Below are 26,102 nucleotides of genomic sequence, written 5' to 3' on the forward strand. Positions count from 1 at the left end.
CATAGATTCATAGTGCACAATTATTTTCTTATAAACAAATGTGCTATAGAAGGATTTCAATAAATGTCGAAGGTGCTTTGTTGTAATTAATTATGGAGGTAGTTTATAATTTAAAAATCGTTTTTTAAGTACAAATACAATAGTAAAAGTTTAAAAAAAGTATGTGTTACATTGGCGTGCGCAATTTCGTCCCACGCTAAAGATATGTGTTACATTAGCGCTCGCAACTTCATCCGCTGGTGAAAATACATTAGATCTATGTATGTTTCAAACGCCGTAAAAGACCTGTTTTAGAAGAAGCGTTTGAAAGAATACGTAACTAGGTAAAACCTAAAAATCTACAAAGGGCTGTTCTTGAATAGAGGAATCCTTAATAAAATCCATAATAAAAACCAGGTGTCACTGACCTGCAAGTACTTGTTCCTCTTCTGTTCCCGGTACAGCCTCTTCATGTGCTCCGCCTGTTGGCGCGCGAGCTCGCGCTCCGGTACCAGTGGCAACGGGTCATGCCGCACCGGACACCGGTAGTGGATGTTCACGTCGCTCTCCACGTAACGACGGCTTGGAGATTCTGCAACAAATCGTGACACTATGATTATTTGGGTTTAAGTCGTCTTGGATCTCTCGTACTTAATAATAACAAATGTATTGTTAGCAGTAACCACTCTATTAGGTATCTTTATTTACGAGCGCAAAGATTTTCTTCAGCAACTAAGGAACTGTAACCGTACTGTATACCTTGATAAATCTTACAATATTCCGTGAAATAATTGAACAAATGTAGAGATATTAAAGCTTAACTCTCAAAATTCGGAAGTAGCTGTAAACTACACACTTTGAAGAATCGTTTACCTATCAAGACTTAAATAAGTATTTACCTCTGTAATATATTTTACGAAATAAGTCTACCTAGTCTATTTTTTTTTTTAATGAAATTTTCATCTTGAATTATTATAGTGTAATGTTAATTATTATTATGTTGTGTCAAAAGACCGGCTAAGTTTATTTATTTAACGTCATATTTTACTTTAAGAAGTTTTTGTATAATGTCCCTGCCTAAAGAATTTAAGGGTTAATAAAGAATTTTATATTAAACAGAAAATATATAGATAAGTTTTTAAAATATAAGTATGGAATAGTTAATGTTCTATTTTTGTTTTCGTTTCAAAAAGTTATAATGCCTGTCTTGTTTTTGTTCTTAGAACCTGCACGACATGTAATTTCCGGAGTCTGTTTACATTATGGAAAAGTAATATTCTACCACAAACATTACAGCCATTAGTTTTTACTATTAGATTTCTCTTCGTCTAATTGAAATCATTAACTTGATATTTAATTTAATGGCTACCTTTTATAAATCCTAATGGATGTCTAGATAGAAATTGTTTTAATTACGTAAGTATTGTTTTTTGCTTAACATCTTAAATAGTAAGTGTAGTTTGAAAAATTGCACCCTAAGTGGAAACGTGAGAGTCATTTATATAAGAACACAGAGGATATTTTCAAATTTAATTTACTTAGATGATAAACGGGAATAATAGCTGCATAAGCTCAAAATTAAAATGACTTATAAAAACAATTACTTTAAAAACAAATATATACTTTATCGCAAATCACTCAAAACACTAGCACAACCACACCAATAATCTAATCATAAAATAAATAACAAATAGGCCATACTTAAACTACAAAATTATGATAAATAAATAAAGAACCAGAAACACAAAAAATAAATATGTCACGAGAGCACAATGATATAAAAAGTTATTTTTAATGGGCGAGTGAAAGTGGTAGAACGGAAACGCTATAGCGGCCGGCGGCATTTCGTAATACTATTGGTTACAATTCGGATGTTGATTATGAGACGACACGTAACATGGCATCGCGATAACCGGTCCGCGAACATCTTGTTTGTTGACTACGCAACATATTAGATATGATTACAGCTTACTCGTATACACAATTTATTTGGTAGCGCGTAAGAATTAGTTTGGTGCATTTTTTTACTATATTCAAATAACGAAAAATAGCAAACAAATGCAGATAATAGTTATGATACGTTCGTTTATAAATAAGTATATAAGCTGCAATGGATAGTTAAGGCTGACTGGTTGCAATTTTGTTAATTGCTACTACAAAAAATTTGGTGGAACGGAAACGCTATGGCGGTCGACGGCATTTCATAATACTAGATATTGGTTACAATTCGGATGTTGATTATGAGACGACACGTAACATGGCATCGCGATAACCGGTCCGCGAACATCTTGTTTGCTGACTACGCAACATATTAGATATGATTACGGCTTACTCGTATACACAATTTATTTGGTAGCGCGTAAGAATTAGTTTGGTGCACTTTTTTACTATATTAAAATAACGAAAAATAGCAAAACGAATGTAGGTTATAAATATGATAGGTTCTTTTCTAAATAAGTATAAGTATATAGGATGCGGTGTCCAGTTAAGACTAAATGCTTGCAACTTTGTTAATTGCTACTACAAAAAATTTTGGTGGAACGGAAACGCTATGGCGGCTGGCGGCATTTCGTAATACTATTGGTTACAAATGTTACAATTCGGATGTTGATTATGAGACAACACGTAACATGGCATCGCGATAACCGGTCCGCGAACATCGTATATTTTGACTTCGCAACATATTAGATATGATATTACGGGTGCGAATACGCATTTTATTTGAAAGGTGTGAGAATTTGGTTGCTGCACTATTACATTCAATATAAATAAATAGCAAACGATTATGTATCTACAGTTCTACTTGAGGTCTATCCCGATAACGTCGTTACCACTATAGGTTAAAATAATTCGCATGTCCCGTGATTATAAATTAATTTCAGTAACAGAAGTATATAAAGAGATACATAAGGGATGACACAACTTCATAATTCGATTGTGACAAAACCATTGTCATTCAATCTTTAATATGTATAGCTACGGCCTTATTTTGGAACATAAGGCATTGATCGTATTCAGGTTACGCATATTTTCATGATAAGTTCCATTTATAGATAAGTCTATAAGTTGTTATGGACACTTGCTTTGATAATTGGTTTCACTAAAGATTGTTCAATTGTTTTGATATATGTTTTATACCTGTTTAAATAAGAATAAGATCCTATATTTCTAACGTCGTACACCGAATGATCTCAAATAGATATTTCACAAACGCGAGTAATCACGTAGTGTAGCGCAATACAACATTATCGTAAATGTGTGGGAAGTGTGATCCATCACGCGATAGGTCAACGCATGTAACCATCTTTATATGTGGACATGTGAGATCTGGTATCAGGTAAACTAAAAAATATATTCACGAATAGATAACCTCTTTCCTTTGGGAGCTGGGTTTAAAATTAACTATTTACGTCATAATGATTACGTTTATAAAAATATTTGTAATTACATAAGGTACATAGTAGTTTTTATTTGCTTCCTCGTTAGTGTTTATAGCAAATCTAATCTTTTGAATACGAAATTTGTGTTTATTTTTAATGTAGGCTAACTGTTGAACTAAGTTGTTTTACAAGAAAATTGTTTTAATATGTATGTAGTATGTAAATTATAACCTATTTCGTTACAAATGCTCAATGTATTCTCAACTGATTACGTAATAACATTAGTTGTTCAAAATAACAACAATATTTTGAGGTAAGCACACACTTTAGACATAATGTTGCTTCATTACCATTAGCGTAATAAAGTTTTCATTAACCATAAAATACCGCAATAATATTCCATAATGTAAATAGCTCTAGCTATGACCCGCGGTTTCACTCGCGTTTAAAAGTGTAAATACTCGAGAGATTTCGTGTGTTTTTATTAATTGCCCGAAACAAAAATTAAATTTTAAAAATAAAATTAACCTAATTCACCTTATAACATTAGGAACTTGCCAGTAAAAGTCCCGTCATAATCGATCCACCTGTTTCGGCCATTAGCCGGAAAAAATAGACAGACGGACAAAAAAATAATAATTGCTTTTGTATTATAAGAACTTTATAAACACCCATAGGCATTTATTACAACCTGTTGTACTAACAAACAGACACTTAATTTTTATTTGTTTATATAAAGTATAGATGAAGTTAATGATCACGACCATTCAGTTGCGGGGAAAGGGAAGCCCTTCGCTGTGCAATTTGTAAGTTACTTGTTAACTTTCACAAAATTACACCGAGTACGTGCCTACAAATCACGGTAAAGCAATGAGGTACGATAGCCATATCTTTAAGTGCTAAGCGTTGGTGGAGGAAATTCTTTATTTTTTCTTTTGAGGTTCACACAAATTAGCCTCTACTGCAGGTAGAAATAAAAATATTGCAAATGTCTACAGATCTGCAATTGGGACTTGTGGTACTGCTCTTGAGGGCTAAATTGGAAAACGTCATATTATGTAAATTATAAATGTAAATATGAATTCCTATAGAGCATAAATAAAAGGCGGCGCTGTCGCATAAAACCTCTATGTCGTAATTTTAAACGATTTTTTTATATTTTGATTATTCATCGCTTTTCATACACATTTTACACATAATATATTTCCTTTTTTTGGACACCTTTCGAAGAATTTCCCGTTAAAAATCTATTATAAAAATAGAATATTAACGCAACATATTTTTAAACTATCTATTCTCGAAAGTGTTGTTACCGAATTTTTCATTGTTTCATATTTACTGCAAAATACTTCCGTGGCAACTAAACCGTGGTTGTTACAAAATTGCACTATTCTGTATTTTTAGCAACACTCTTCAGATTGAAAGTGACTGTTAACATTTTGTAATTCAATATTTCATTATTTTCACGCTGTCGATTGATTATTTCCGATCATTGCATCATTTTATTATTATGTCAGTGAAAAAGTATTATAGGTACCTTAATTCTTTACTTGTAACAATAAATTCATTAATTTCTATAATTTCTCAATAAATTACAATTATCTGAATGAGACATTAATAAATAAATAGGAACTTGTAGTGTCAAAAATAGTCAAATAAACATGTTCTGTTTTCAATTTCGTTTATTTGTTATGAAACATAATGGCGCGCTTAGAAATAAGACTTGTAATTCCGACTTGTAATTCGGGACGATAGAGTGATTGCTTAATCGCTTTACCTGCTCCACAAATACTTTAATATTATTATATCTTCTGCCTAATAAAAGCAGTGGTAATCGCTGCTGTGTTTCGCTTTGAACAGTATGGTTATGGAGACATACTTAAACGAGGCCTTTAAACTTAGTCCTCAGGGGTAGCAATGCATCTTTGACCGACCTTATTATTTGTGAAGGTGGTTGAACCCTTTGTGGTTCGACTCCGGCAACACCACCGCCACACCTATTTCTACCTAATAACAGCAGTGTTAGGCGCTGCTGTGTTCCGTTTTGAAGGGTGTGGTAAGGGAGACAGACTTATCCGAGGCGTTCCAGCTTAGTCCTCAGGGGTAGCGGCGTGTGGCCTACCTCAGGTGGGAATCCTATCTGGGGTTGATTACAGGTGATGGACAACTGGGCGTAAGTAGCCACTTACCATCAGGTGGACTGCATGCTCGTCTACTACTCCTATATTATAAAAAAGGTATGTCTATGTTTGGAAGTAATTATTTACTTATTTGCTACTTCAATATTACAAAATGGTGGTTTTCTTTAATTATAAATTCTTTCCATGAATTTAATTTCATTATTTTGTATTATGTTGCTAGATTATTTATTTAAACTATTCGATTATAAATAGAAGCAGGCGTATCGATTTTACGATATAATCTGCCTTACGTAGGAATGAAGACTTATCCGTTCCCAAGAAAAACAGTAGGAAGTATGTTAATATCTGTACTAATTGGATTTAAATACTATGAAAAATGCGCTCTAATCGCTGTATCTTTCAACTATTATTGAACTATATGACTTATCGTTTTAAGTTAATCAAAATAATTTAATCTTAATCAAATATCCGCAATATTTCAAATGATTTATATATATTATTTTTTACAAATTTTATGTAAATTAATCATTATTATTGAAAAAATATAAATCATTTAGAACAATAATAGGTAACGTGTCAATTCATATTACATGTCTATAACCAAATATATAGAAAAAAAACAAAATTACGTTAAAACATTTCGATGGAATAATATTTGTTGATTGCATTGCATGATACCTACATGAAATTAATTATAATCTTCTTTTTGATCCAGTACTATAATTAAAGATATAATTTGTCAGGAAATAAATACCACTGCGTTCAACTTTTGCAAATGGCAAGGCCATTAGGTACACTTGGTTTTAAATCATTACGGATACAAGGTCTTATTTCAACTGCGGAACATTTTTTACAAAATATTGTTCCAACACTTTATTTATATTATGTATATTTATAGCGATATGCTAAAATGTTCATACACAACAAGTGAAATATGGATTTTACTTGCTGTGTTATTGTAACGTAATATGGATGGGCCTAACGCTTGAGGATTCAAGGCTTAAATCTGGATTTTTCGATGTTATGAGTGTATTAGGAATTATTTATCGCATGTTTAAAAAGTGAAGGAAAATTTGGGTAACCGATTTTCCTGATAGACACCTGAAGAGGGTCTCAGGTGATTGTGAAATCGGACAATTTACAGTAATCCGTTGTCGTGGTGGACTATTTTTTTAAGTTCTTCTCATTCAAGATGGTCCAAGGTCTTATTATGATATGCGCTCAGCTGCCATGGTATAATAATATGGGTATGAACATACACCTATGCGATATTTTTCAAAAACTGACTGTCGAAAGTTATTAAATAATAAAAAATTGTTTCGTTTCCTTTAACACGAAACTAAAATTAAGGTGATAGAGATTATATCGGTATATTGCGTCAGTATCACGACCATACACAGTACCGATTGCATTTTTAAAATTATATACAAATACAAAATATTACGCAATAACTTCTAAATTAGTACGTTCCAACAATCTAAGAAATCGGTCTAGATTCCACACCAAGACTCTAAAAAAATCAAGTGCGAGTTGCACTCACGCAATGCGGATTACCTTTCCCAAACAATGTTTTGTTTAGTCAGCGCTTGTAAGATTTTGAATAATTCTAAAGTTTTTGCTAGAATTCCTCCGAATTTGTTTACCCCGAAAAACATTATTTCAACGTGGACCTCCTATTTATTCTTTGTATTAATTGTTAAGATACCTTAATAAACCATATTTAGTGAAACTTTGAACTGGTTATCGATTAAGATTAAAATTTTCAACCCTTTAGACGTATGAGGGAGATATATTTGTAGACTAATTAAACTTTATGTCCGTATAAAACCTTAAAACACTTAGTAATAGTAATCATTCAGATACGTTTATGTAGAGTTCCTCAAGTATGTTACTTCATCTACATTTTTAGAATATCTGTGGTACATTCCTACACTACCTGTTTCTATTTCCTAATCAGTCATTTGATCGCCGGTGACAGACACCGGTAACTTTGATTAGATTGTAGGCTCTATTACCTAATTATATTTCGTGACCTACTTCTAAAAACTTGGAAAGGTATAGTTAAACTATACGGATTTTGATTGCATTAAAATATACATAATATCTTCGGATTATGTCATGATTTTAAATAGGCATCTTATGTAGATTAAAATGATAATTTGGTAGCTTATATGTTGAATAAGCTGACATCTTTTTTTAATAAATAATGTATCTTTATAAATAGAATACTGCTCAAATAATATTCATAATAGAATCTGAACTACACTATTACTTTATTTATTTAAGAAATTTAATGATTATTTTTATTTGTGAATATAGTATTATTATGGACAGAGACAAAGATTTTAATATTTGGGTTATTATGATAAGTAGGTATTTAATAAATTAAGAAAATGTGCTAAAATGTAGAAGTTTTGGATTTATTAATGTATAAATAATATATTTTTTTAATATATCATGGATTATTTTCATAATTATTATCAAATAATAAACAAACCATACGCGGCCATTTTCTTAATCTGTTTCAGGATACCCATTTTCTTTACTACGAAAACGGTTGAAAACGACACGACCACAAATAAACACTTCACAGACGTTTTGTCACATCCACAAACACGACTGCGGCGACTGTCGTCGAACCACGTTTAGACAGATCACTTTCTTTGCGCCTCCCGCCCAAAACACCGTACCACCATACCACGGTGACAACCCATTTCCCTCACTCTAAGTGTTTACTACGAATGTTTACGTTACGTACTACGGTACGTTACTACGTTACGCAAGTGCAGGTGAACTTCTCGTCTCTATTTATTTTAATGTTGCCCAATTTTCACAGATATACCAATACGTGACCAAAGAAACGGATGTTACAACATCGCAACGAAATAACGAAACGCATACACAATAATGTACTATTTAAAATGAAAATAACTCATTTTTAAAGTTTGTGGTAGGTTTCATAAAGGCTTATTACTCGTATGTGCATTATTGTTGACACATTGTCCTACAGTTGGGTATGTACGAGTCGTCATTCCAAATAGGAAGAATTTTATTAGTCCATACTTCACCACGTGAAGTAATTGCATCCTTCGAAAAGGCTTTTCATCAAAAATACCGAACAATTAAAAAAAAACTAAATATTTATCAGATATAACTAAAGTACTTACTATACGGTAATGGAGCGTACACATCTGGGTAAGTATTCGTTCTATTAACCCATTCCGAAGGATCATGTATGGTGTGTCGATTTTCTTCAGGGATTATTTCATTTGTCCTTTTTCTTAAAACTACCTCAAAATTCTCATTAAAATTTTCATTGTCGTATCTTACAACTTTTTTCAAGTCATCAAGAGATGAAGATTTAGCAATTTCAAATTGTGAAAGATTGATAACGTTGTTTTCATTTATTTTTGTGCATTCTACAGAACTATGATGGTACTCTGTTTCAGGATTTTCAAGCAACTGTTTTACTTTGTAATCATCTGTTTGTTTATCGCTATCGACATTATCAATTGCGGGTGTGTTAAGAACCCTATCATTTACAAGTTGCACTATATTATGTTCTGATGTTATGGTTTGAGGAACAGTTTCAGCAGTGGTTGTAAAATTAGCATCAGTAGTTAAAATAATTTCAGGAGTACCCCCTGAAGTGTTGGTTACTATACCGTATTTCATGTCATTCTTTCCATATGATTCACTACTATCTGAATCACATTTTGAAACAGACTCATTTGGGCTGCTTTCTTTTGAAAAATATGCAGCGTCAATACTTTCTTCCTCTTGGTACTCCTCGTTCGCATCATAATATAAATTCTTTTTAACAAACTTGTTTAAGGCTAGAAGCGATTTTGATAAAGAACCAGAAGTTGGTACATCACTGAAAAATCCGTCATCGTCGTAAAAGTTTTCCGTCACATTATTTTTAGGATGAGTACTAAACACAATGTGTCTTCCAGTTTTCGGATCTTTCTCCATTTTACACAATTAATAACACTTAATATTAACACTTCACATCACGATAGTTCGCGGCAAACTGAAGCGGCGATAAGACAGATAACACTTATCGCTAGAAATAAGTAAGATAACACTTGTCGATATAGTTAATACAAAACGTAGGCATTCGCTCGGTATCTTAAGCACGACTATAGTACCAACAATACACGGTCCACGAACAGGAAGCTTGCCGAACTATTTACAATAAAAAAAACTGTGCCGACAAGTTTAGCGACTTGTCGAATGAATGACGTAGATCTCGTTATGTTGTAGTGATTATCGAAGAATATATGTGCGATTATTTTATAGCGGGCTACTTTGCTCTAGACCACGCACGTTCGCGACGGTCAGACAAATAAGTTTGGTGTCGATTGTTTTGAACAAAGGCCATTGTTTCTTTTTTGTTCGCAAAGATTATGTAGATATAGATAATTGCAACTCAAGTAGGAGCTCTCACGGTATGTTATATGTTAGCAGATACGGAACGAAAGTAGCTTAGAAAATAATACCATTATTATTTCTTCTATACGATAACAGGTGACTCTATTTACATTTAACCATCAAGTATTTATTGTTGTAACTACAAAATAAATATGAAATGCACAGAATTTAGAAAACATAAGTCAAATTATACATCGATAGGAGAATAACGGTAAAATATTCTACAGTATAACAATAGTTACTTATGTTGAATTTTAATATTTTAGTGACGAAACACAGTTCTAAACAACAATACATACCTGTGTCTGAATAACTGCCATATGAAAGTCTTCGCGGAGGCTCCGGTGCAAAGTCGGTCTCTAACAGGATGCAAAAAAACAAGGTGATAAGGTATTAAACAAAAAAAAACCTAAAAAAAACATTGAGTTTCGTTGTGTGAAACACGTAAAATTAAATTGTTATTTCAAGAACGTTCATAAGATTATAAACGAAATAATTATATTTTTGAAAATCTGTACACTTAAATTCTCTAAAAATAACTCAAATTTGTAAGTAGCGCGTAGTAAATATTTACAGAGTTGACAGGTAAGTTAATAAAATTAAAAGAAAAAATGATTTACACAGTTGTAGTTAAAAATTATTCAGATACATATTTAAACACATTTGTCATATGCACACAGAAAACTAAAATCGCATAATCCATTCGGAAAAATTACAAGTTATTAAGGAGTAGGTACATATATTTATTAAAGGTATTTCGAAAATTATAAAAGTAAGAGTGTGATCCACATAACGAACATCAATTTAGTAAGTATAAATTTGTTGTATTAAGACTCCAAATTCAAACAAACATGTTCTTAATGAATGATCGTAAAAGTTATGATATTAACCTTGGAATGTGACCGTGTGTCGTGATGGCGTGACGATGGGCGCCAGGCGGTATGGCCACGCAGCGGGCGGGGGCCGCGGCGGCGCCCGGGGCGGCTCGTAGCGGCTGACAGGGCGATGGACCGATGGATCAAATGCTTGTTTAGCTAATGTTTCGTTTTTAAGAATTGAACTCAATTTGACTGGCTCCTTTGTTACTGCACGCTTAGTTTCTGCTTTGCCTGCTGGTGCCTTATCTTTTCTTTCTTTACTCAAACAACTTGCGTCTTTTACCGATATGTAGTTATCTGAAGGTTTCGGATAGCGATGAGCGATCCAAGAGCCCGCTAAATAAGGTGCAATGTCTTGAAGCTCACTAACATCCGGTGCGGAAGTGTATACTGGCCCAAGAAGTGTCATAGCCTCAAATCTTCTCCGAATACGCTCTACTTCTCCCGGTCGACATTCGAAGGCCTCCTCAGCCGATCTCGATCGAGGAGCAGTACGCTTGCGAAGCGCCGCTAACTTGGATATGACATCAATATGCGGCATAAAGCGATTAGTAGGTTTTAGTGGCACGCGCGCCACTGGCAGTATGGCCCTACATCTTTCCCGCCGAGAAGAAGCCAAACGAGGCCAGTTATTATTGATGACGTTGCGAACAATTTCCGGGTCGCTTCGGTGACGTCGCAGTACTGCACCGGCAGCGGATGGCGAATCAAACCGTCTGGCGAGACGTCGTACTTCCCCCTCACGCGCCAGCTTAAGGTATGCACGCCAGTACCGCTCCGGGTCGGGCGACGGACTTCTACTGCGCCAGATTGTCTCGTCGCTGGAATACCGTAGCGTGTCAGGCGTACGTCTATCGCTAAGGTACACTTCCGAATGAGGCGAGGGCGATCTTGTATATAGGTCAGGTTTTATAGGCAGCGACAAATATTTGTTTTTTTCACTTTCACCAAAAAGTTCCTTAATATTTGTGCAAGATTGTGATTGATAAATTTGATTGTTCTGGGAATCATTGTCTTTTGTAGTGCCTTTTACATCTTCACTAATAGAAGTTGGCATACTCAGATTTTCATTTGAGATTTCTTTCACTTGATGAAATATCTTACTTTGTTTCGGTATTGTTACACTACGCACAGATTCAAAGTATTCCACTTTCTTTTGAACCTCTTTCGTAGGTCCTTTATAAATTACAGTTTTATTAGAAAAATCAGAACTACCGGTCTCTGTTTCACTAGCTGATGACTCTGTTTTTTCGGTTGGATACACAACATGTCGTTTACTTTCACATTCTTCTTTAACTTTAGTCACATTGGAATCATTTGTATTCTTACTAAGCAAACTTGTGCTTTCTGATTTATTATCATCATCTTTAGATATTATTTCTTGTTTAAGTGAGAATGACAAAGTGTCTAATTTGTTCATTCGGTTTAAAACTTCTTTGCTTAGAGTTTGAGATATTTTCTTTTTTTCATTTTCGCTAAGTGCCATTTGCATTTTGTTGACGTTATTTTTAAGTTCCTTTACAGACGTTATTGGACAACTTATAGCAGCGATGGATTCTGATTTGCCAAGTTCCTTTTTTTGAGTGGGTTGTGTTGTTATTAGAGAGTTACATCTTACATGTAATGAAGGCTTCTCTATTTCCTTTGTATCTTTTACATCAATAGTATATTTATCGATTTCTTTTTGTGATTTTGATTCTAATTCCTTGCTATAGATAGCATTTAACTGGTTCTTTAAAGCGTTTACTTGATCCATAGATAAACTACTCCACAAACGGTTACCAAACCCTATTTTTTTCCGAAGTTCAACTAAAGATGCATCTTGTTGTAAAGAAATCGTAGGTTTAATAGCAACACGAATTTCATTATCAGATTTATTCTTCCTGTTTATGTTAAAAGCTGTTTCTGCAACACTCGTTCCCCTCCATAGAGGTGTATAAGTGTCTCTAGATTTACAATGTTCTGTCGCAGGATTTTCAATATAAGGTTTTTGTTGGAATTCTTCTTTAAGATCTTCAACAGATTTTTCTTTAACTCTCAGTCCTCTTTCTTTGTCATAATTCCATCGAAAATCTTTTAAATCTTTTGGATAAAATAAAATATCATTTTCACTCTGAGCTATCTTAAGTTTACTGTAAAGACTATTTAACTCATCCTCAGCTCTTTCTATTGCTCGTATTTTTTTCCAACGATCAAAGTCAATAATTTCCTCATCTTTTTTTCTTATCCGTAGATCTGAATTTGATGTAGCTTTTTCTAACTCTGCAACTCTTTCTAAATAATTGTAATATCTATTTAATTCACGAAATCTTTCTGATCTAACTTTTGTATTTTGAATATCATTAATATATTCATCATATTCAGGATCATTTCCATGCGAATAAGAGTGACTTCTTGGCAAAACGTTAGCAAATGTTTTGGTGGTATTATTATCAACGCTCCGAGGTCGTAAGGTTCTTTTCTTAATAGTATCTTCGTGAAATTTTCCTTGCGTTCGAACATTATGTATACGCCTATAAGATGGAGATCTAATTGATACAGGAGACGTTGACTGACTTCTGCTTGTGCCCATTTTCTTTTGTCTTAAAACTTTTGGCGATACTGGTCGTGAAGTTTGTGAAAAAAATATTGTAGCAGGATTTTTATTTTCAACTTTTAAATTATCTTCAACTCCTTTAGAAATTTTAGTAATTCTTTTCACTACAGTGGGTGAAATTGGACGTACCGTCTCAGTAAAAATAAGTTTGGTTGGGGAAGGCGAGCGTTTACTAAGATGTGGAAGTGGAATATTATATAATACATCAGGTGATGTATCGCGTGTTGGCTGCAAATACACCAATCTAGATGGTGATATTGAAGTCCTGGAAGGTGATCGTTGTAAACTATTTTTCTTATGTAATATGACAGTAGGTGACTTAGGCCGAGTTGTCTGGGAGAAATAAATTTTATTTGTTGGGGGCTCACTTCTACTTCGGTTAGTAGATAAAGATGTGACCGAGCCGAACTCATCATAGCATTTTAATAGACTGTCGAACTTACGAACTTTTCCGTCCATCCTTCCAGGCCATGAAATTGAGCGTGGACTAGACGTCCTTGCAGGGCTTGGATATCTATCCCACATTTTAAAACGTGACAGGGTCACAGGTTTTCTATGTATCAAATATGTATTTATGGAGTTTGTTGAGCTAGAATAATTTTGCGGATAAGTTTGAAAAAACTTGGCTTTTTGAAGAACTGTCGTGGGTATATTCTGTTCTGCTTCGAGATTTATGGTAGGTAGATGAGCGTTTCGAAGAAAAAGATGTTGAAAGAAGGAATCTGAAATTAAAGAATCACGTGCATCCTTAAGTTCCTTCGAATTTATTCTATGGAGATTTAAATTTTCACATGAATTAACGTTTAATGTTTCCGTTAAAGTATCACCAAATTGGCTGTTTATCTCAAAATCTTCACTTGACTTAGTATCACTTTTCTTAATGGGCTTTAGTTTAGTTGTCTTTTTTATATTTTTATTGGCATCTTTGGCTTTTTTACTGCATACTTCATGACAAGGTACACTTCTTGGCCGCATAGGAATATTTTCCAGAGATTTCTTTTTCTTCAGATTAGTTACAATTGCTGTTTTAATTTGGCTATGTTTCTTTGATGATTGTGGAATATTAGATGACGACTTTGAAATATTAGACATCTTTTGCAGTGAATTATATTTTGATGTTTTTGAATCAATTTTATCATTTGAATTAGGGATACATTTTGTATGAACATTAGAGGTTTTATTTTTTTGAACTTTTTCTGACGTCCTTATCATATCTCTGCTCTTATGCGTAGAACTAGGTGGAGATATTTTAATATGAGGCGTTACCAAATGCCTGTTGGTACTTAACTTAGATGAAGGTATATTTCCACTTTTGGTGTTTGTTTTAGGTCTGAGTTTTGAAATCTCAATTGGTTCATTTCTTTTTTGAGCACTCCATAACTTGTCTAGGGATGTGACTTTATCTAATATGTTAGAAATAGGTGTTCTTCGACCGGCGCCACCTTCAATAATTACTGATCCTTTTGCTTCACTATATTTATTTCGCGAAATGTTAGTATACTCTGTGGGTAAAAGTGTTTTTCGTGGAGAACCGAAACTACTTGTACCAATGCTTCTAACATCATTATGTGTATTTCTAGTAGGTGTATGCGCTGAAGATGAAATAGTAATTTTCTTTCGATTTAGCGCCGGAGGAGCCGATGTAGACATTGGTCTAATTTTACTAGGAATATTATTGATAGTTGCAGCGTTTGATGAAGGTTCCTTCCGTACAATCACATGTGTATTCTGTCTATTGAGCTTATGACTTATTTTGTCCTTAAGGAAAGTAACATTCGATTGTTCTTGTCGCGATCGCATAGGTGATGCTGACGTAGATCTTGTGGAAGTCACTAGTTTAAGTGTCTGACTATTTTTGGAGGAAATCCTTCGTGGAGGAGCAGGAGGATAATCCATACTGACGCTTCCTATATCATCCATCTCCCTTTTCTCCTTAGTGTAATAATTTCTTTCAATATTAGTCACTGGATAGCAAATAACTTCCTGTATATTAGGAGTTTTCTTGTGAACTCTTATCTTCGTGAGTGTGGAAGATATCGGAATGTATTCTATTTCCGATTCGTCTGTGGTGTAGTGTAGTGTTTTCAACCACTAGTTAATTTCTTTTTCTTCTTCGTGGTTTCGTTAGGCGTGAGTAAAACGTGTCTCTGGTGCTCCTGTTATAAATAATCGCGTGTAAAGCTTATTATACTATAGATGTGGTACTACAATTGAAAGTGAAATTGACAGTGAAATTACAATATATTGCGAGTGTGTAAAATACTCTTCATGGTGTTTGTTTAATTTTGGAGTCTACTTGAAACATGCATTTAATTTACCTCTATTTGCAGCAATTTGTCGCCCCAGCACCTTGTTATTCCATGGTATATAAAAGACATGCTTAGATTATGTTTAAATATCAACTTACCTGTATTGTACTTCATTACAGACTAATGTGAACGTGGTTAGTGTCATTACATAGTTGTCATTATATTCCGGCCTTGTTCAACAATGGAACATAATATAGAACACCATATCTACGGCACACCAGCTGATGCAGCGACCTTGGCTGAGGTTGGTACGAATAATGACAACGATGAAAGTACTAATCATTATCTAGTTTATTTTTATTCTAATTTATTTTAAAATAAAATTGTAAGTTTGTTATTAAAAATATTAGTTTATACCGACACCAAAGCAAAAACTCATGCCCACGTACAATTTTCCATTTACGAATTTTCTTATGATAACTTTATCAAATATGTTGCATATTAAAAAGTCGAATCGTTATAGTTTTTAATTAATGAATATTTAAAATATTGTAAGCAGCTTTTTTTTAAATATTTTACTCCTAATCGCATTTAATTTTGTACTCAACAAATGTGTTACGGCTATTCCTTAGAATATTTGCGGAATATATCTCCTTAAAAACAAAATATCATAGATACTCGTATATTTTACCAATAAACCCCTCGTCTAAGTAACCAAGCTTCTTACCTTGTCTAGGTGGAGCGGGGGATCGGAACCCCCTGAGAGGGGGTTCGCCTCCCGCCTGCAGATCTTTGTAGGCAGCTCGCCTCTCGGCCGGTGAGAGAGGTGCCTCTGTATCTTCGCGACGTCGGAATATGAGAGTCGAGTCGGATTCATAGCCGGATTCCTTCAAAGCCCTGTATCAAACAAAAAATGAGGTTTAATTTATTGGAACAGTTAACTATTTTTCACAGGAATAATCCCACTTACTATTTTTTTTCCTACGTAACAACTTAATAAGTAAACGTCGACTTTTTTATTTATAGTAATTAAGTATGGTTGTTTTGATTAATTCATAGGAATACTTTATTACAAAATTATATGAGTTTCATTGCTGACGTCAGATCTTCTTTGAGAACAAGAAAGTTTAGCCATGGTTCTAGGTAAGTGTAAGTTTATTGCACAAGATCTTTTGTTTAATATTACTTTGGGCATACAGGTTCCCCAATAGTGAAACCCTTATAGCTTAGTTTAATAATCGAAGCCAAATTTCTATACCATTAAAATTATAGGTAGAATATTTTATGGTAGGTAAAGGTATATACTAACCTTGCCATATTCGATTTTGAGAGGATAGCTGAGGTAATATCCTTTTTCTCCTTCGGCGATGTTTGAGGGAGGGACGTTGTACTTGATATGTTTTGCTGTAACATAATAATAATTAGAATATGATATTCTGAAACACTTTTACCAGAAACAGTATCACTGCTTCTTATAACTGCTGTAAGATTTAGTAAGTATTTTACAAATATTCTAAAAAAGCTGTGTAAAAACATCAAATAAATCGTTTGCATGGAAAACATTGACTCTTCATAAAAGTCCGTTTTGGTCCACTTGGGACATTTTCCAAAAACTCACAGTGTACTAATGTGAGTACCTAAGATGACAGACATCCAGACATATCTAATTATAAATTATGCAGATAAAAATCAGATCGTGTTTTAATTAACAATTGACATGCCAATAAGATAACATTCTCATTAAATAGTATAAATGATTTATCGCTTAATTAAGGTCAGTAACGGACTAACAGGTCACGACAAAGTTGTATTTGTCTAACCTTCACGGTGGGTACTCAGAATCCTTTGCCCCATTGCCTTAACCAGTTCTTTCTGAGACTCAGTAGCATAGACATCACTTGCTCTACTATAAATACAATGGTACTAGTACTACCATCGTACCATTGAAGGACGTGACGTCATGTCTTTATTCATAAACCCTTAGTAGCAGTTTCTTCACTTTTTATCATATCATTATTTATGTAAAATGAGAATATGAGAAGGCTAAAACGCTGATTATAGTATATAAATAAGAAGTATTTTACTTCAGGCAAAAAGATGGTCATAAAAGGTCCTTTTCAAGATTTCCGTGCTCAAAGGGTAAAAACGGATTATTAAGAATCCGCTGTCGGTCCGTCTGTCATAGGGCTGTATCTCTTGAACCCTAATATTTTTGTAAATATTAGGGTTCAATACGCCGTTCATTTGTAAAAAATGGAAACATTTCCGTTTTTAAAACCTATTAGATGTATGAAGAAATACTATGTTATAACTAGTTAACGAGCACGTTCACGTAATTTTGTAAATTTGACCTACAATTTTTTGCCGTAACAAAAAGTTATCGTTCACCGATAATTACATAAAAATGTGAAGCGAATTGAACAATGAATCAATTTTGATTCACTTCTAACACTTACGTAATACTACAGAATACGGAACAAAGCTTAGTAGAACAGAAGTAATGTAATTGAATTATTCGAAAAATAAATATACAACGAGTAACATTAGAAATAAATGTTTTTGAATACATAAATTCTTTGCAAGCAAACTTAATAGGAATGTCAATTAACATAAGTTTGAGGTGAATTTAGACCAATCGAGCAAATTGTTTATAAAAAAATTCCAAGATGTTTTCTATGTATTGAGATGTGTTAAAATTACAAAAACTTATAGTGTTTGTAAAATTGTTTAAAATTGAGTATTTTATCTTCTGATTTAAAGTCTTTATCAGATGTAACCTTCATTCATAAGATTTGCTAATAATATACTTACGTTGTTGTGTACCTTGAAGATATGTGAAGAGAGGAGACATAAATTTATTACATTTCAAAATTATGATGTAGAAGCCTTACACAGAGATATAAGATCGTTTTTTGTTCTTTTGGTCTAAAAACCCATTTACATGTGATATAACAGAGATTTTTGTACATACAGCATGCCAATACATAAGAAGATAAAAATCTACATTATTTACATAACGATTATAACGTTGCATTTTATGGCAATATGTTTCAGTCATCATGCCTTAATGTTTTCTTTTAAAACATTATGGTACTTGTATTAAATCTTCTAATCAGAAGCATATTACCTACCTATTTCAAATATTTTTAACAAAATAAATGTACAAATTATAAAGAGTTATCAAACGCAATTTCTATTTACAAATATAATCTAATGCAAATGTTTAATGCATCTGACCAGAAGGAAGCTTCTATATAACATCAAGAGATTTATTTTCAAACTGAAACGTGCAAAACAGTCATAACAGAACACAGAACAAGTCGTGCTAAGCGTAACACGGAAGGCACCACAGGCAGACATGTTAAAATCCCTTACATTTTTCTGGATGGCGCGAGCAAGTAATGTGGAGTAAGGGGGCAGGGGGGAGTTGTCATCTAACCACTGTTGGTGCGCCACGCACCCCCGACAGCGATGGAAACACCGTTATTGGATCAGTGTATGCATGTGTGTTGTTATAACAATGCGGCATAACGCATTAGCACAAGTTAACTTTAAACAAAATCTTTGCATGTACGCTATATACATTTTTTTGTTTTTGACTAATGTTTAATTTACTGTCACGGTAACAGTTAAGGCGCTTTCAAATTAGACGATTAAGGTCTCGTTTATGTCTACAGACATTGAACGTGTCAGACACGGGCCCTTGCAGACATAATCATATTATTTATACAATATTTTGAGAGGCCCTGCTTGTGTCTCCGCTCCTATGTTACGGCAGATATACTCGTAAATACATACATACACATATTCATTGTATGGGAGAATATTTTTTGTCTGCCACTGCACGCGACTGACATGCTCTATGTCTCTAGATGAAAATAAACCTTTAAGTCGAATTGCTACAGTAACAGTAAAGTACTGTAGCAATCCGACTGCAGGTCAGCAGGGCAGCTGACATACTGCAGTCCGACTCAAATCGACAAAATTGAAAGCGCCAATCATTATTTGCATTTGAATTTTCAATTAAAAACTTCACGATTAATTGCAACAAGGTTTCAAATTATAGATACAATGTTAAGGCAGTATTTTAGATACATTGCGTGGTTATAACAAATACACACATAAAATATGAAAAAGGTTCGTACCCCGTCAAATATGTCCATGACCTCGTCCCACCACTAGAAAAGAAAAACAAATCAAATCTCGTTGCTGCTTATACTATTGATGGGTGAAGTCAGGCGGTTAGTGTGATCTATACTAAGTTTACATAAATATTACTGTAAACTTACACACGGTGCTGTGTCGCCAGTTTTCTTAAACTTGGCTTACACACTACCGTGTGTGTGGATCTCCGTGAGTGGTTTTATAAGATGCATGTACCTGAATTGGTGATTGAAAAATTAGTTGTTGTTTACCTGTTTAGCTTCTTTGTCTACCACTGAAGACTTGCCGGGTACGTAGTTTTCTATCCTGCCTGGTTGGTTTTTATACATCTCTTGACTAGCGCGCGCTGATGCCAATGTGCTATATCTAAAACAACAGGCGTTATTATATTATATAGAGCTAAAACTATACGACTCTTACACCTTAGATACATTAGAATTTACGATTTTAGGATTTTCTTACACATGATCTATTTACTTATGTGTAAGGAAATTCTTTATGAACAGGGCTTTATAAAACACGATCCAGGAAAAAAATATAAATTGATAATTTTAATTTTTGCACAGCGCACCGGTATGGTGACTATCTTCGTCAATTACTATGAGTAGGTATGTGACCCGGGCCTTTAATAAAGTCTGATGTCAACTCATACCAATTACTCATATTTTAATAATATATTAATGGTATGCATAAAAACAGTGATTTAACTTTTTATATTCTTTAGTCACACTGAATCAAATTAACCATAATTGCCTATGTCAATGTTTTATAATTGCAACTTATTTGTATTAAATTTATTAAATTTAAAAAGCACTTAATTTAATGTATGGCTTTTCAAATGAAATACAAGATCTATTTCTTTATATTAAATCAAAAATAATGTAGCCTTTTTAGGTTACTAGTTATATGAATAAAATGAATGTATGTAGGTAAGTGATAATTACTTATTGTTAGAGAGGTAGGGCGACGCGACGTCATTCATTCTTCTATCTTCCTGAACAGAGGCGGTCCGTCTCCTGGGTCCGCTGGTAACGTCACTGTCGTACGCGTCACTCCATGTGCTAGAACCCAGTCTGCTCAGACCACCCTCGGGTTCACTTAAGTAACCTGAACGTGGGTCGAAGTAGGCGTACTGTGACTTATTCCCTGCCACTTTTTGCGGCTCACCTATGAAAAAATATTTCTTTAATATACTGATGTATTCTAAACTAATGTATGGTAATATTTCAATGGTTTGCAAACTTCTATGCATTTTGGTTTCAAGAAACTCCAAATTTTACATGTACAGAAGTATTTACGGCAAAACACGCGCCTAGAAGTGGGAGAGTAATAGATTGATGAAGAATATGTGAACAAGAATATGTGCAGGTAAATTTTTAACTTAAGAAACTAAAAATCTTAATGAGAATCTTTGTTCAGCTCTTTAGCTGAATGTTACATATAAAACAATTTGCAAATGATTTCTTACAATTGACTTCTAACCTATGGTATTATATTAACTTGAGAACGACTAGCATACACACTTCATAAAATTATGAATTGATGGATCTCAATCCATATTATGAGCTACGAATCTAAACATATAAAAATGTTGCGTTCACACAATTCCCTATTTCACTTTATTTTATGTATTCAGTAGTCATTTAGCACGAATGTCCATAAAGCAGGAAGTATCTCCACGTGATCTCAACAGTGTCATGGAATGATAACAAAAACATATTTAATGTTATCATTAATTCTGTGATTATGAATAGCGAAATTTGTTAAGAGTTGAAGTTAGTTATTTCTGTGTGGCTGCTCTCTATATTGTAAAATATTTAGTCATTGTTATTGTTTAAAAATTGTTGCTGATAAGTGTTTTAATGCAATTTTTGTAAGTTCACTTTAAATATTAATGAAAGCGTGATCATTGAAATGTAATTATTTTATCCTTCATGAATATGTTAAGATAATTTTATTTTACAATTTTTTTAATTTCGGCACACTAAAAGATGATTAAAATCTATTTAAGCGTATATATGTACATTTGATATAAATATAAATGAAAATAAAGCGTTTGTTTTGATTAAGTTAAATCTGAAACTATATGAAAACAGTCACCGATGCAAATAATTTGGAAAAGTTTTGAAAATAATCACCTCGACGGTTTTTGTATCGAATTGTCACATAATCCTCTGAAAAAGAAAATGTTACACATTCATGGGATACGTTTTAAATCAATAAATAAAAAATAAAAGTAATATAAATAAAAGAAAGAATATAAAGGAGAATAGACTTCGAAAATTAATTAATTTGCTTACCGTCATATTTATTTTTATGTATGGTGTCATACATTTTTTTATACCATCGTGATGGGTCTTTGACTTCCTGTAAAAACACAATGGATTTGATATCATAGGATTTTCCTTAAAATAATATATATGAAATTATTAACATTTATGAGGCGAGAAATAAAATTTATGATTACTTTGATTGTATTCGTAAATAATTTTGAATCAAAAGTAGTCCAACTGTTTCACGTTAAGATCTATCGTCCAATCTTTCTATCTATCTATTAATCTTTTTGTATATTTTTCCACCTTTCATACATTAAGTTATAAATTTAAATACGAGTATATTGCAATTAAGAGTGGAAATTCAAACAAACTCATGAAATTGAAGCTAGGAAAACAATTGATGTAAAGAATTTAGTCTTTTTAACATTTTTGTTTATAGATAGAGTAACCAAATACTCCAATAGACGTAACATACAGCCAAGCCCTAAAATATTACTGATTTCATAATGGTTATCTTACTTCCTATTTAATAAGTATTAACCGTTACAGTCTCATATCTACTTACAGATCTAAGAGCTACTGGCATTCCGTCTTTGGTAGTGGGTCCAATTCCTTCCACTTTCCGGTGGGCATCGGCCATCTTACTTTTGCCCCGCTCGTAGTCGCTTCTGTCCACCTCGCTCTCGCTAATGTAGCCTTGTCTTAATGCATGAACTGGAAATACAGAATTATTTATTTTAGCGTACGATATAAGAAATAATACTCGCATGGCATGGTTATCATGTCAGTCTATCACGCAGATATGGACCTGACATGTAAAGTTTGAATTCAGATTTCTGCTCAAGGCATGGGATCGAATCCTAGGTAAGTACCTCTAATTTTTCAAAGTCATGTACGTATTAATAAACAATTATCATTGCCGAAACGAGGAAGCAAAACATCATGAGAACATCTGCATATCTGAGTGATTTTCAAAGAAACGTTCTTAAAGGTATGTGAAGTCTACCAATACGTAAGCGAACTCAGAAATTACTGCATGGCAGATTATTTTATTGAGGATTATGTGGTGAACATTATACGAAATGTTCCATAAAAAATGACTTATTTTAATAATAACCTGGATCGCCTTTTGGTGGTGATGGTCGGTCTCGTGGAAGTCGAGGGTCCCTCTCCTGCTGCTGTTGACTCGTATTACGGGAAAGTTGTCCTTCTGAAAAGAAAAGGAGAACAAAATTAGATTTAGCAACCGATGTAGTTGCGGATAAGGCTCTAAGTAAAGATTTGATTAGCTAGATCCCTTTTATATCTTGACAGGCACGTTGTTCCCTTTGTTTTATAATATAGGAGTAGTAGACGAGCATGCAATCCACTTGATGGTAAGTGGCTACAGCCGCCTATGGACATCTGTAGTCAACCTCAGATAGGATTAGATATTTCTACCTGAGGTCGGCCACAGAATTGCTACACCTGAGGACTAAGCTGGAACGCCTCGGAAAAGTATGTCTCCCTTACCACACCCTTCAAACCAGAACACAGCAGCGCTTAACACTGCTGTTATGAGACAGAAATAGGTGTGGCGGTGGTGCCCCGAAGTCAAACACAAAGGATTCTATCACCTCTAAGTAAAGATTTGACTACCTAGAGTCCTTTTATATCCTCCCTACATCGCTGGTCCAATTTAGATAGGTGTAGGTAAACGATAAAACCCGTCTCAAAAGTTTTCATAGTATTTTATTCGTCTCCGACAAGATTTAATGACTATTTTCCAATGATAACAGCGATCAACGGTTTAATGTGTTTTTAAAAGTACGAAAGTGTGCAGATTGTCACTAGCGGTCGTCCATCCAATTCTCGACCGCGCCTGATAATGCTTAACTTTGTCAATTTATTACAATTGTTGGGGGTATCTCCAATGAAAGACTTGAATCCAGCTAGTTATTTTTAATTAATTCCAAGACCTCCACAAACATCGTCATTGACATCGCCGTTTCCCACCATAATACACTTTTGCTTTTTTAAATTACGAATACAGCGTTACGGCTAATTAAATATGTGGTCAGCATTATTTTTCGAGTGAAAGGTTTTAAACTAATTTTAATTTTATTTATTTTTATAATGTTAAACTAACGCAGTAAGGTACAATAATAAATGTGACCTTACACAATCTACACCAACATCCACATCTTTCCACTTCATATTAGAAATAGGTATGTAATTACCACTTTAAGTGAACCATACTTTTACCACCTTTAAGAATATTCAGCAGCATTCAAATTGTAGCTTAGAATTTATATAACAATTATTTTGGGGTTGTCCTACTAAAATATTACTGTGTTTTATGCAAAGTGTTTACAAAATCAGGTCAAAATAATAGCAAGTAGTACGTCTACTAGATATAAACTTTGATATGTTATAATACCATATTACGTAAAGTTTAATAATAATCCCGTCTAACCCTCGTCAGTCCAACGTATTACTTTACAAGACGTCTTTCACACTTATTTTTCATATTAACAATTTGTGCAATATTATCCTTTGTTTTGTTGACTGTATATCTAAATTGTATAAAACGTATTGTATATACATTTTTTCGAAATCGTATATAATGGTACTAAGACCATAGAGTATCCTAATAGCCCACAATACACGTGATTGTGGTTATGTGTTGTTGCTCGCATATCCACACCTGTAATCAATTTTGAAAATGGTTTGTAATGGTTAAGCTTGCCATGAGATAGGCCATTAAAACTAAGCTTATGTAACCTGAACACACCTTTTATACAAAAACAAAGTACTATTGCATTTTTTTTTTCATTTTGTATATTTGTTTTTAACCTTACCTCGTGCCTTCTGGAGTAGTGTCACAGTGGGATTCTGTGCTCTCGGCAAGCGGCTGGTGGAGCCTCCCAGCGAGTTGAGGCCGGTCAGAGGCGCGCTCTGCGAAGTGCGGAGACGACCCTCCGTTTCTGAACCGCTTGTACAATCAGTTTGATCTGAACTCTGAAAGGTAAAACCATATGTTCGTTTTATATTTCAAAGGTGTTTTATATTATAATGCGTTTTATTAAATGGATTGCATCAAGCTTATTTCATAATGATCTTAGTATATTTTACTGCAGATCTAGTGAAAATAGATATGTATGGGTTTTGGATTATTTCATTTAAAATTGAATGTATTTTTTTTTGAGAAATTCTTTATTTATGTATATTAATGATCAAAATTATAAATCAATTGGACTTAATTTAATTATAACTGCGGTACGTATCTACTTTAATTAATTAGAGAAAGACAATTTTAGCAGTAGTACTACAATAATACTCTGTAAGTAGTACTCGTATGTATTGACACATTAAACAAATTAATACACTCATAATTTGTGATAACTAAACAGGCCGCTATTTTTCGGAGAAAATATATTACCTTATTTTGTGAAATAAGTACGAATAAAGACATTTAAGTAAAAGAAGTAAATTAAGTTTAAATACATGTCGGTAATTTTAGTAATACACTTATTTACTTAGGATAGATAGGATAGAACGAAATGATCATTTCACGAAACTTTCGAATGTACAAGTGATGGAGCTTTTAGAAAAACATTTGCAGGGATGCTAACAATGTTTACGAGTTCGCACTTGATTTTACTTTGTTATTGAGATAGCTTGGTGAAGTTTTTGTTACTTTTGTTTACCGCTGTTTGCGGATTCACTCCTACTTTTGGTTACTCCTGAGGGATTTTTTGGGATTCAATTAAGAATGAAAGTTACTTACACTTTAGGGGAAGTTAGTTAAAGCTATTAAACATAAAAACTTACATGACATTAGATTATAATGTACGATTTTTAGCGATATAAAATGCTAAATTAATAATGCTGAATTTAAAAGTAAAAGTAAGTACGAGTATTACAAGTTTACTTTAGAAATCTTATGATCAGGCGTCAATTAAAAAACATGAAAATCGTCGTCGATCCATTATTGTCCTATTGCCGGATTAGTAAACTATATAT

General features: G+C 33.5%; 1 protein-coding gene across 13 annotated transcripts in view; it reads right to left on the bottom strand.

Moving 5' to 3' along the window:
- The window catches only part of CAP (Cbl-associated protein), a 184,797-nt gene that overhangs the window by 14,191 nt on the left and 144,504 nt on the right, over positions 1-26,102 (bottom strand). For 7 of the 13 annotated variants that reach the window (XM_073083493.1, XM_073083494.1, XM_073083492.1 and 4 more), the window contains 13 exons: positions 24,938-25,097; positions 23,215-23,307; positions 22,663-22,811; positions 22,122-22,188; positions 21,960-21,995; positions 20,766-20,988; positions 20,073-20,187; positions 19,803-19,835; positions 19,033-19,098; positions 16,967-17,061; positions 16,385-16,554; positions 10,234-10,293; positions 408-571 (listed from right to left, as the gene is read on the bottom strand). In XM_073083493.1, the coding sequence (XP_072939594.1) occupies positions 408-571; positions 10,234-10,293; positions 16,385-16,554; positions 16,967-17,061; positions 19,033-19,098; positions 19,803-19,835; positions 20,073-20,187; positions 20,766-20,988; positions 21,960-21,995; positions 22,122-22,188; positions 22,663-22,811; positions 23,215-23,307; positions 24,938-25,097 (1,431 nt within the window). Of the gene's footprint in view, positions 1-407; positions 572-10,233; positions 10,294-10,824; positions 15,344-16,384; positions 16,555-16,966; positions 17,062-19,032; positions 19,099-19,802; positions 19,836-20,072; positions 20,188-20,765; positions 20,989-21,959; positions 21,996-22,121; positions 22,189-22,662; positions 22,812-23,214; positions 23,308-24,937; positions 25,098-26,102 lie in introns of those variants that run through there. The other 6 variants (XM_073083491.1, XM_073083490.1, XM_073083483.1 and 3 more) reach the window with 5 other exon arrangements.

The sequence above is a fragment of the Epargyreus clarus genome, unplaced genomic scaffold, assembly GCF_041222505.1.
Source record: "Epargyreus clarus isolate Ecla_fem2 unplaced genomic scaffold, WU_Ecla_fem_2.2 ptg000019l, whole genome shotgun sequence".
Taxonomy (NCBI): Eukaryota; Metazoa; Arthropoda; class Insecta; order Lepidoptera; family Hesperiidae; genus Epargyreus; species Epargyreus clarus.